The following is a 12,296-nucleotide window of genomic DNA, read 5'->3' on the forward strand; positions in this document are numbered from 1 at the left end:
AGAAGTCGAGCTTTCCCGCACGTGCAGCTCTATCATTTCTGCAACTTTTTGTTTCTGTCATCTCGTCGCAAGAAGCCCAAAAATGTCCTCAAGGTCAAAAACGACAAAAGGTGCTGGGAAGCTCCAGCGTCACCTCTTCCTGAAGGATATGTGACTGATCGCTGCAGCGAGTGCAGCGCCTAGAAACGTGGCAGGCCATGGAAATATAGTGAAACCAGACTGACTAGACCCGATAAATGCTCGCCTCTGGCAAATCGGCCTCGCCGCCAAACCTCCAACGCCTCGCTATGCAAAAACAGACACATTCTTAGCCTAGTAGGAACCGTAGCCACCCGCACCGTATGGAGTCGCACCATAAGGCGTTGTGCCACCCCTGAGTCCGCCGTATGAACTGAATGCTCCATTTGCGGGAGCCGGCTCGTAGCCATCGGGACTTTGGATGCCATTCATTCCGTCGACGCCGGCCGCCTCAGCGCCTCCCAGGACCTTGATGGTCTCAGCCAGCTTTTTCTGGATCACCTCAATTCCGCCGCGGACGATATCATCCGGTTCGAGGGTACCGATGCCCTCGACATCGAAGAAGAATGCACTTGGAACAGCATCGGGATCAAATGCGGCGTCGGCAGCCGAATCATCTCCCTCCCACGTGGCGTTGCGCTCGTCCACTGGCCATTCTTCTTTGGCGTCAGTCTCATACCAGTAGTCTACGTGGCGCAGCTTGTTGTTGGGGTCGTACTCGAAGCCTACGGCCGAAGTGGGTGCCCATTTTGCGTGCTCCTTTGCGATGCCCTTTTTTGCGATGCATTCCAGCTGAATTTCTTGCCCTTGCCTCAGTTTGGCGATCAGGGGCCCGGTACCGTTAGCATCACGGATGACTGGCTGACCGATACCATCTTGGCGAGGATTCACTACCATGAGGTCGTTCGCATGAACCAGCATCGTGCCTGCCTGAGAACATCGAACGTGAAGGCGGAGGACAACGGAGCAGTATTCGCAATGGTCATCGCAGCGATCACAGTCTCTTCCATAATTCAGGTTTTCGTCCACGCCTTTGCTGACAAGAGGAATGAGACCAAGTCTATGTGCGAGATATTCGTCAGGAAGAACCGAAGAATTTGTAGTAATGTCGACGAGATCGATGGATATGGTGGGGATTTCGGCGAGCATGGCGCGGCGGAGCGAGTTGGCGAGGGCGAGAGAGCACGACTGTAGGACAAAATCGCACCGATCTGGTTCGACCTGTCGCGGTCAGATCAGGAGCAGAACAAACTGACGAGTCGCTGACTTACTTCTCTCACAGTGACTTTGGGACCTGAGGCCTCGACCCCGTCCATAACATCGTCGTTGAAGCCATTGTAGCCATTGTAAGCCATTGCTATTCCCTCCACGTGAATCAAGACAATGGATAGGCCTTTGCACGAATCGGGGGTCGAGACGATCTCACCATCGACTCTGTTGTGATCAACCAAGAATGCGGCAAAGACACGAGTCGCTGGAAATTCTTGCGGCTTGCGCGCAGGGGACATTTTTCTTAAGTCACGTGCCGGTAGGAGCTATATCACGTGACTCAGGTTGTCCATTTCTGGGGTTCCGGTTCCTGGCGAGGCTGGACGATCGGCCCTTGATCCACTTTCAACGCGCCAAGAAACCACCATCCATCGGTATGGCGTCAACGGCGCCGGCGGGGAGGAACCGAAGAGGGAAGCGAAAAATGTGAACGGCCATCCTTCATTCTTTCTCTTTCTTCTGCTTTCATCAATATCACACACTCGTTCAGATCGCTACGTACACGCTGTCGTTGTTCAATTCCACCACTGGGTTGTCTCTCGTCTTAAACCTTGTGAGAAAGTCAGTTTTGGCGGTCTCAGCAAAGTTCTACTGGTCGCAACGACACATATATCGGACCCGGCCGTCAAACCTCTTCCTTCAAGCCACGGAAGCATTTTCAGCGGAGAGTTGGATGTTTTCGAAAGATCGGCTCTCCAATAGCCTTTGGTCCGCAATTTGCCTAGCTGGTACTGTTGTCGGGAAATTTTTGTTGTGATTAAGTCGTTAGGAGGCTTTCGCACTCTTGGTGATGACCTCCCACCCCGGATGCTTGGAAAAAAGATCCGCAGATGTGATCGCGCAGAACACGGGCTTGCTCGAAGAATAATTCGTTGCCTTTCTCGCAGCGCATGGCACCATGGACGAGATGGCTGAACAGTCTGCTTGTCAGCCTCTTTGCACACACTTCTATCGTCCTGGCCCAGTTTCCTCCCCTGCCTGCCAATGATTCCCTCGTCATAATTCCTTCTCCAGTCAATCCGAATGTCTCGCTCGCCTACAAAAGCGTCCCTGCCGGGACTTGTACAACAGTTTTTGAGACTCAAAAACAATTCGCTGGTTACATTACTTTGCCGCCAAATGTCTTGGATCCTAGTCAGGGAAACTACACAATCAACACTTTTTTCTGGTTCATTGAAGCGAGGCAGTTACCCGAATCAGCTCCATTGGTAGTCTTCATCAATGGCGGGCCCGGCTCTAGCAGCATGGTTGGTCTCTTTCAAGAGGTTGGACCTTGTCAAGTTGTGGAAATTGCCAATGGTCAGCTGGGCACAGTTGCGCGAGACTGGGGTTGGGATCGCAGTAGCAACATTATCTTCATTGACCAGCCCGTTCAGGTTGGCTTCTCCTACGATGTCCTGACGAACACATCTCTAAATCTGCTCGACGAAACCACCGTTGTTCCACCAACAATGATACCCATCTCACAACCCGCCTACACCTTCCTCAATGGCACCTTCGGATCGGGAAATCCATCTTTCACAGCCAACACCTCCCAAATTGCTGCTCAATCGCTATGGCATTTCCTGCAGACATTTCTCACTTCTTTCCCGCAGTACAACACTGCTCTTCGCACACAAGCCGTTGAACCCACGTCGGAGGTCCACCTTTTCACAGAATCCTACGGAGGTAAGTATGGGCCCGCTGTAGGAGCCTTCTTCGGCAGTCAGAATGAGCGTCGTCAGACGGATTTCGATTTCGCCAAGACGACCATCAATATTACGCTGAAATCACTGGGAATCATCAATGGTTGGATCGATCTTTTCACTCAGACGCCATTTCATCCCAAATTCGCCTACGAGAACACCTATGCTATTGAAGCCATCTCGCAACTTCAAGAACTCAACGCTCTAAGCGCCTATAACAGTGCAGACGGCTGCCAGCAGCAAACTGCCTTTTGCCGTTCAGAAGAAGCCGCCCTCGACCCGATGGGCTACGGAAACGTGAATGCGGTTAATGAAGCATGTTCGCAAGCGCAATCGTACTGTGAATCCTATGTCGTCGGCCCATACACTACATCTGGACGATCTCTTTACGACATTTCTCAAAATATGCTCGATCCCTTTCCTGGGGGGCTCTATTTAGAGTATCTGAACCAGCTATCAGTCCAACAAGCGCTTGGTGTTCCAGTCAACTATAGTCAAGATTCGATGGCTGTTTTTACTGCCTTCAATACCACAGGAGACTATGCACGAGATGGCATTATTCAAGATCTGGTTGATCTTCTCAATTCTGGTGTCAGAGTCGCGCTCATCTACGGAGACAGAGACTACATCTGCAACTGGCTAGGAGGAGAAGCAGCTTCCTTCGCCGTCGCCGGTGCGGCTGGTCCATCTTATTTACCGTGGTACGCTGCTGGCTACGCTCCCATCGTGGCAAATAGCACATACGTCGGCGGTGTTGTTCGAGAGTTTGGGAACCTGAGTTTCAGCCGAATCTATGATGCAGGTCACTTGGTGCCTGCCTATCAGCCAGAGACCGCTTTCACGATCTTTTCGCGTATCATTGAGGGGACAGATATTAGCATGGGTATGCCTGCCGACTTGTCGACATACTCGTCGTTTGGTGATGCGAATTCCTCGTACCAGAATGTCGCACCTCCAATGGCGGAACCGACGTGCTACCTTCGCGCCGTCAATACGACCTGTAACACCGACCAGAAGAACATGCTCGCGAACAACGTCGGCGTTATTATCAACGGAGTTCTATACGACGATGCCGCGGATTGGCAGCCACCAGATCCAGGGATCACCACGATGGCGGGGTCGCCTGGCACGCCGCCGGTCAGCATAGTCACCGGCCCGCCGATGACAGTAACGAGCATGACGCAGACAGAAGGCCAAACATCAAATCTGAACACCACAAGTACAACAACCAGCACCAGAAACTCGCTCTCAGATGCTGGTACTAGAGAACATACGACAGGTCAACAACCTCCCACCAGCCTCCCAACCGGCGTATTTACCGCAACAACCATCCCGCCAACATCAGCCGCTAGCAGAAATGCGACCGCCAGCGCAAGTAACGCCGCGTCGCCGTGCTTTCACAGCAATGTTTTTCGGTCGTTGTCACTTTCGCGAGATACCCGGCCCACAGTAGCAGCATTTCTTTACCTAATCGGTGTTTTGAGTCATCCCTTCGTCGTTTAAAGGGTTCTTTGGAGGAATATGCCTTAGGCAGGGGGTCGAGAATGCGAGGAAGACAATACCAAGGGATTGAACAGGTGAGAGAGTAATATCGCCCAGCCAGGACAAAAGGAGGTACGCGGCCAGAGACATGCCAGGAAAGGGACTAAAAAAAAAAATCGCAAACCTGCCACGAAAGAAGAAACAGTAAAGAATTATTGTTTTGCCTCCTTTCTTTTTCGAGAATGAGAGAGCAAAGGCCGCCCTTGATGTCTTACGACCGGGGCTTACAACTAGAGAATGAGAAAGGCCATTGCCATAATGAAAATGAGGCATGAGAATAGGATAGGTCACTCGTACGAAATGAGCTCCTACACAATTGCATGGGATCCTGTCGCGCCACATTGATGCCCAGCTTGTTCGTCGTCAACACGAAAATGTAACGTGACGGTGAACCCTGTGAGCAGTCTGGACGCACGCGAGCCTTCGTCTGTGTATCATTAATGCTGTCACTCACTCACTCAATCTGTCCATCAGTCATTGAGTCAGATTGCTGGAGGCCGCACACAGCCTCTAGGACAACGAATGATCGCCTCCATACCAGACGCTTCCTTAGGCATCGGCCATAGCGACATGCTGCCGCTGTGGTGACTGCCACCCTGTCCAGAAACAGTTAATGATCTCACACTGCAATCCTGGCTCTTTGGGGGGCACGGCCATCAGTCAAACACCCAGATGATACTCGCGCCTAGAAGCTTCCAATACGCGGCAGACGGATCTCTTTCTGCCCGGCCTTCCGCAGTGGAAATTTTGTATCGCCGATGCAGAGCTTGTATGTTGCCTTTTTCGAGTTGTGTGTGCTGGCTGGGTTTCATGTCATGTGAGGTTGTCTCGTTTTGCCTTTCTTTTCGGGAGGATGTTGCACCTCGATTTCGTACCCGCTTTTCTCCCAGCATAAACTCTTGTTCTCTCCAAAAATATTGATTGAAGAAGAAGAAGAGGGGCCGGTCGCGCCTGGATCCCCGTCGGGTTCCAGTTTGTAGGTAATTAGTGTGGAGAACAGGCGCTGGACGGCAGTCCTTCCTTTGTCGACGCACGTATAAATGTTCAACACGTGAGACTTTCCTTCCCTGGGCAATGGTGGCCCTGGCCTCTTCGGCAAAACAAATATGCTTGTCGGATTCTCTAAATGATTCTTTGTTGCGCGCAATTGTTGAGAGAAACAGATGCGTCCCGGTCAGCGACCCGAAGCGTAAGTATCGATGAGGGTAAATTATCACTGCTCAGCTTGGCCAAGTATGGCAGACGAACCTATCTGGTCGTTAGCCTTACAGCGGTTCCTGCACTATTATGTTATGATGCCGCATTTGCCGGGCTTTCCAAGCATCCAGACATGGTGTCGGATTGGTTGGGGAACCCGCTTCCTATATCGTATTGGTCTTGGAAGGTGGGCTGCGGGTAAGCGCATGGAAGGAATGGAAAGACGCACCTATGCGCGAGCCATGTGTCATCTCCCTCGTTGACATCACTTCGAATGAGAGAAAACCTCCTGCCGACGGGGCTGAGATGGGGAGTCATGGATGTGTCATCTGGCGACCGACCTTGGCACGGGTTATAGTATACTGAGCTGTGGACCAGGCCGCCAAAGGGAGTAGCCTTGTATACGACCGGTCGGCCACGATACCGACCCTTACCGTAGCCAGGGCTTATTCAATACGGGAGTGCCTTCACTCCTTTTGCGGAACAATTTCCACTCAGGGAAGCTCGTCAAACCCTATTGACATTTGACTAGAGAGCCAGGGACCTTTCCTGCATTTAACTGGGCCGAATCACGGAATGGTAGGGGCAATAGAGTTTCATAATGGCGTGGAGCATCATCCTCGTGAGCACGTACGGCTTAGCAAAGGTGTTTGTGCCTGAAAAGGATATAGCTGTCATGCGTGCGGCAGCATCACAATAATGCCATCTCGTGTGACCACTAGTGCGTCAGAAACATTCTGCCTTCGTCGGCGCAGCGAATGAAAAACACAAAGCAAGGCGGCATGCGACGCCCAATTAAGAGCAGCTGAGGTTAGATTTAAGGTGCAGCGCCATCTGACAGAACCAAGCACTTCCCGCAGTGCGCGTTGTGGCCCTTAGGCCCTTTTGACAATCGACTTGCTGTCTTTGCTCTTGTCAGTGCCGCGGGAGAGGGAGCCGGATGCGCCCAACGGTCGTGATGAAGTCTCGGAATCCCGCCGCGGAAAGTGTGTTGGTTCGTCGACTTTTGTCGTGATGCGGAGAAACTCTCGGGCGCATAGCAATGTAATCGCCATATAGTTGTCCCCGAGGATTGTTTTTTTCTGTGGTTGGCAGGTGGTTCGCTTGTGCTCAGGCTGCTACAAAGCTGGCGCTCACCTCCTCGTGTAAGACGTGCGTGGGCGAACGAAAGTTCCACGGACGGATCTGGAAGGCAGTCAAGCATGTGGCCTGACTGGGTTTCTTGGGTTCGGGACGGTTCGTAACCTGATATTGTGGCTTTCTGACGGGGCCTGATCGAAGTTGTATACCCAGACTTTGGAATATACTGTATAGAGAGGTGGTCAGACAGACAGTTATGCGGTCAGCGGCGATCGAATAACGGTGCCGCTTGTTTGGAATATGGAAGGAGTGCATGCGCATCTCCGAAGTCGTCCCTTATAGGCGTACCTGGCCTTCCTTGACGATGTGGAATCAGAAGTGATCTTGAAATGAGGCAATAGATGACTTTGATTCTAGCCCTTAGGGTCGTGCAATATCCCCTTCGGACGACATGGTTATTGAACATCAATCCTAGCCGCCAACATTTGCCAATGCTCAACACAACCTGCTGGCCTCTGGAATGAACAGGCTGACTGATGATACAGTGAGACCAGCATCATCTGTTTGGGATAATCCCATGCCTCAATATGGACATGGTGTCCAATGGGCGACAAACGTCGCATTCCAAGCGCGCTATGGCACAACATCACAGAATCGAGTTTCAAAGCAAAAGGCATGTTATTGACAGGTGTGATTGAGGCGTGCAGGTTCGCGGGACATCATCAATGAGCAGAACCTTCTAATTCAGGATATATGTGGCGTTTTGTCATGATTCCCGATTGGCCTTTGGACTTTTGGAGACTGGAATCTGCATCGTGAAGCCTGAAGTCCAGGGGGGGAGCTCGGCTCGAGCAGGTACGTATTGCAGCCAAACGGGCAGCCCAAGCACTGGTTGATCGTAATCACCTTGGGTTGTCCCGTCAGGGCAAGAAATGCCTTCCACAAGGAACCGGTCTCTCGTGCCGCACTTGGCCGCTAAACGGATTGTCCCTCACAGCTACCAGTGTCGGGAGGTGTTTCGGTCCTTCGAATTCTGTTTGGAAAGTTTGAAGAGATCCAAAGCTAGTGTCGGGATGGGCGGAAGAGACTGAGGCCAGCCATGCTCGTGGCATGCAGCGTCATCCGCCAACATATGTCTGAATTCAAACCCGCATATCCTATCCTGCCCGCCGCCTTTTCGAGACCCTCGCAGGCTGACCGAAGAAAGACCTGGATGCTGTACCAAGGAAATGAGGCCCTATTGCAATGTCATCCAATCTGTAGGAATGGGGGTGATGCGCACACAAACGATACTGCATTCAAGGTCACCTAATCATTACTGAACTGATATCTGCAGATGCCAGGTATGGACGCATTGTCTCAAAGCATCATCGACGAGTCTGAGACGGAATTGTGAAAGGAAACGACAAGTTTGTGCTGCTCTTTTGGTTTCACCATCTGGAGACTTTGCCCTTGTTGGTCAAAGATGGACGATCCACAATATCATCACTAGAGTCAAGAGAGTCCCCGGGAGAGCCGCATCAGAAGGCTACAAGTTTCACGAAAAAAAGATTTCCAACTAAATTAAGTCAGCACAGAAATCAATAGTTGTCACAGCATCCGGCTGCGCAAAGGAGTACGCCCCCGGAACCATCGTTGGCGAGATGCTGACTGATTGTTGTGCGAGATACGGTAGCCTTATCGGTTAGTAGGTGGAAGAATAGAAGTCGTAGACACCCTGATGTGCCTTCGGAGTCCGGGTTGGCCTGCTCGTATGATGTACATATTACGAAACGCCCAGTGCAGGCAAAGTTCATTGTCAGCTAACTGCCAGCTGAGGCAGAGGGATGACCAAGGCACAATTAGGATCTAGGATTCTCATGTGCGGAATAGGGGCTATTACTATTATAATCCCAGATTGTGCATGACGAAGGAATGCGATCTATGACGATCTCAAGGGGCCAAGGCAGCCTTTAGCCGATGCACGTCTTTGGGATGGCAGCCAGGGAGTCAAGAAACAGCACATGGATTTCGAGTTTGGGAGGCAACGGGCTGACGAAGACTTGATACGACCACCGACGATCAGTCAGAAGGAAGGCAGGCAGGATGGAAGGATGGAAGGATGGAAGCGAAACGAGGCTCTGGGAGGAGAGACGGAAATCAAGGTTCAAAATAGATGACTAAGCGTTTGTTGCACTCGTACGAGACTCGAGTCAGCCAAGGCGAGCGAAAGGCTGAGTGCCAAAGATGGAAATAGAGAGATCGTCATAAGATTATTATGATAGGGTGGCGGTGGCAATACCGATCAGATCAGAAAGAGGCAAAGTGGTCAGAAATACATCCTTACAAGTCCAATACGGAGCCCATCGGTATTAAGCCATGGGTGTGACGAATACCCGGTAACTGGGAAGAGAACCGTAATGGTAAATCCTGGGAAAGCCTGGTAAGGGACTGGGACTCTCGTACTCGGTACAGTGGATACAACGCCCCGACCGAACAGTCAGGGAACAGTCAGCAGGGGGCTTGATTCTTGATGGGGTTGCAGAACTGGCTGTTGACCTGAAAGGGTAAATAGTCCGGGGCCAACGGGAAGCTTAAGAAGAGCTTGAGAGGCAGAGAGGCATACCGCAAATGGAATATGTAGTCAGCAACCCCGAGCTGGCGATTGGGCCAAACATTTAAACGTGATCTTTTAACAAGTCCCCTTCTGGCCTGGTAAGAATAGCTGGGGCCGAACAAACAGCGCAAAAGCAGCGAATGGCCCAGAAGTTACCACCTCCATATTGAGGCTAGCGCACTGCCAAGCCAGAGGTGACGCGAGCGTTTTCGGGTTTCTCCCTGCTCGCCGGTGATTGGCGGCCATGAAGAGATGGGTTCCACCCACCGACACCGTCAGTCGCGTCGCAATTAGGTAAGAAATTGCTAATCCACACAGTCCACACACCCGTCCTCTTCGGGTGCTGCCCCTTTGTGGATGCCTGGTCGTCCGTCCGATTTTCCTCCCTTTTTCCATTTCCCTCTGCGTCGCTCGCGGTGGCGCAGCGCAAACAATCAAGCCTCGTTTCTTTTCACCACTTTCCCCCAAAATCCCCAAAACCTCCGTCTTCCCTCATCCCTTATTACTCATCAACCAGAGCCTGACCACGCACCCTACCCACGCACCCTACCCACGCACAACGCACCGACCACGCAGCGAACCTTGAAACCTTTGGCCTTTTCAGTTGCCCGCATTTCTCTTTTCTCCTGCAGCCATCGGATCGACTTCTGAGTTGCTGACTTTACGTTTCCCACCCCCTCCTCGACTCGCAATTCCGACTCCGTACCAGGCCTGCACTGCAATCTGCAACTCACATAACGTCCGCCCTATCATCCCATTCGGCCTCGACCAGATATTTTCTCTGGTTCCTTCGTACCATCCCTCTGTCTCTAGCAACTGGTAGCCTGTTTCGTCGGTCGTTCCAATCGTTCAGCAACTCCACTCTTTCCCGCCTCCCCACGAAACAGATTCCATTATCATCATCATTATCATCATCATCGATGCAACCGGCGCTCGCTCCTCGCACGGCTAGCTCTTCTTCAATCATGCCTCAGGTAAGCAGCCAAGACCACCCTGGCCCTTACTCAGACTGCTGCTGCTTTGTGCGCTTCGGTCGGTGGCCTTCCCCTCTCCAACATCGGGTGTCTATCCCTGGTGTCTATCCCTGGGAGTCTCCCGGCCAGAATCTGGAATACCTGGCAGACCTCGAGCATGCTCGACCTGCACCTGCACATTTTGCTGAGTGGTGCTCGTTGCATCTATTCCCGCAACGCCGCAACGATGGTCTCCATGTGCCATGTCCTTGTTCCATCTTTCCCCTGTACCACCCAATCCAATCTCCCTTGGCCTTCCGACTGCTCCAAAGGCAAAGGCATCGGTGCCTGGCTCCATCTCCCTGCCCTTGACCACCCCATCCTGTCCCAACTCCTCAAGCCTCTCTGGATCTTGCATCAACCTATTCCACCCTCCCAACTAAATTTTACGGCAGGCGTTTCTGACCCGTTTGAGCAATAGGACATTGGCAAATCCGAGCACCGTACGTATCGTAATCCTCGACCCACACTGCGCTCTACCTCTGGGGCCTGACACCCTCGGGGCCTCAGACATTCCCCGCTATTCCCTGTTCAGCCTTCTGCACCACTGCTCGCCTCTTCCTTCTGCTTCCACACATTCGCCCTTGTCCCATCCCTTGCATCCTACTTCAGCCCGCTGCCTATCGCCGGACCCGTTCCGCGATACCAAATACCCAAATACCGTATTGTAACTTTGGTTCGGTTTGCGGTTTTTTTTACCGTCCATCCCCTTCACCCTCCAAGTACAGCATCCTTTATCCTATCCCCCAAAAGAAGCAAGGGTATCGAACCACCCCCTCCCCCCCGTCCTCTCCCGTGGCATACATATACCCTCGAAAGCCACCTCATTCTGTCCAGCCTTGTCTCCTTGTACCTTCCTGGACTTGAGAAACTCTCATTGCTCCTTGAGTTATTCGTGCCTTCTCAACTGCACAATCGATACAACCAGACATTCCCTTCTGTACCAACACCACCACACCCCCGCCACATCATGACATCTATTACTCAGCTACTTTCCCCGTGGCCGGTCTCTAAGCATTCAATAGTTCTGCGCGAGCAACACTACCCTCCGCCGCCTCAATCATCCGTCCTACCGGAACATATCGACAGCATGCCACAGCACCAACCCTCGCCTCCGCAAGATCCTGCGCACAACGATGCCGTCACCGGAAGCGCCGAGAGCGATGGAGGCGAGAACAATGGCGATGGCCGGAAAGGTTACGGCAAGCGTGAACTGAGCACTAGCAAGAGAGCTGCTCAGAACAGAGCCGCCCAGGTAAGCATTGTCGGAGCTATGGATCGTTGCCGTTTGTGTGCCCTAACGCTGTTCACTTAGAGAGCCTTCCGACAACGAAAAGAGGGCTATATCAAGAAGCTCGAAGAGCAAGTGCGAGACTATCAGGTCTTGAGTGAAAACTTCAAAGCCGTTCAAGCCGAAAACTACCAACTCCGAGACTACATCATCAACCTGCAGTCTCGATTATTAGAGTCGCAAGGCGAAGTGCCGCCCCCGCCCAGCAATGTCGACGGGCTGCAACCCGGCAAGGCTGGACCGCCGCAACAACCAGGCACCCTACCTCGTCTATCGGAATTGGGAGCGGTGGGCCAACCGCAGGATGGTATCAACAGCCTTCACCATGAACCTCATCGCAGTGGCTATCCCGATCCGACATTTTCAGAGTCGCCCGTTACCAAGCGCCCCAGAACAGGGTCTGCTGAAATGACGCCATCTCAAGCAGCACTGCAAGGACCGGCCATTCTGTCACAGCAACCTGCGGGTGCGCGATAGGATGAGTGTCTACTTTTTTTTCCCTCCGCGCTGGGCGGGAAGACCGATCTCGTGAGGGTGTTGGGCTCTACATGGGGGTTATGGACAGGCATTTCTTCGAGGCGTTGGCTCGGGCGGGGGGTCCAAAC

General features: G+C 52.4%; 3 protein-coding genes across 3 annotated transcripts; 2 read left to right on the forward strand and 1 right to left on the reverse strand.

The window, feature by feature from the left end:
• Positions 1-312: 312 nt before the first annotated feature.
• Z519_08507 (uncharacterized protein) lies at positions 313-1,526 on the reverse strand (the record flags this gene model as incomplete). The annotated part of the gene is made up of 2 exons (XM_016766235.1): positions 313-1,239; positions 1,290-1,526. 2 exons carry the CDS (start codon positions 1,524-1,526, stop codon positions 313-315), a joined length of 1,164 nt encoding a protein of 387 aa, XP_016617393.1.
• Positions 1,527-2,177: 651 nt separating this feature from the next.
• Z519_08508 (uncharacterized protein) lies at positions 2,178-4,475 on the forward strand (the record flags this gene model as incomplete). Its single annotated transcript, XM_016766236.1, has 1 exon — positions 2,178-4,475. One exon carries the CDS (start codon positions 2,178-2,180, stop codon positions 4,473-4,475), a length of 2,298 nt encoding a protein of 765 aa, XP_016617394.1.
• A 6,895-nt stretch (positions 4,476-11,370) lies between these two features.
• On the forward strand, positions 11,371-12,168 carry Z519_08509 (uncharacterized protein; the record flags this gene model as incomplete). Its single annotated transcript, XM_016766237.1, has 2 exons — positions 11,371-11,655; positions 11,716-12,168. The coding sequence occupies 2 exons, from the start codon at positions 11,371-11,373 to the stop codon at positions 12,166-12,168; spliced, it is 738 nt and encodes a 245-aa protein (XP_016617395.1).
• Between the last annotated feature and the right edge of the window lie 128 nt (positions 12,169-12,296).

Source organism: Cladophialophora bantiana (genome assembly GCF_000835475.1).
Source record: "Cladophialophora bantiana CBS 173.52 unplaced genomic scaffold supercont1.13, whole genome shotgun sequence".
Lineage (NCBI taxonomy): Eukaryota > Fungi > Ascomycota > Eurotiomycetes > Chaetothyriales > Herpotrichiellaceae > Cladophialophora > Cladophialophora bantiana.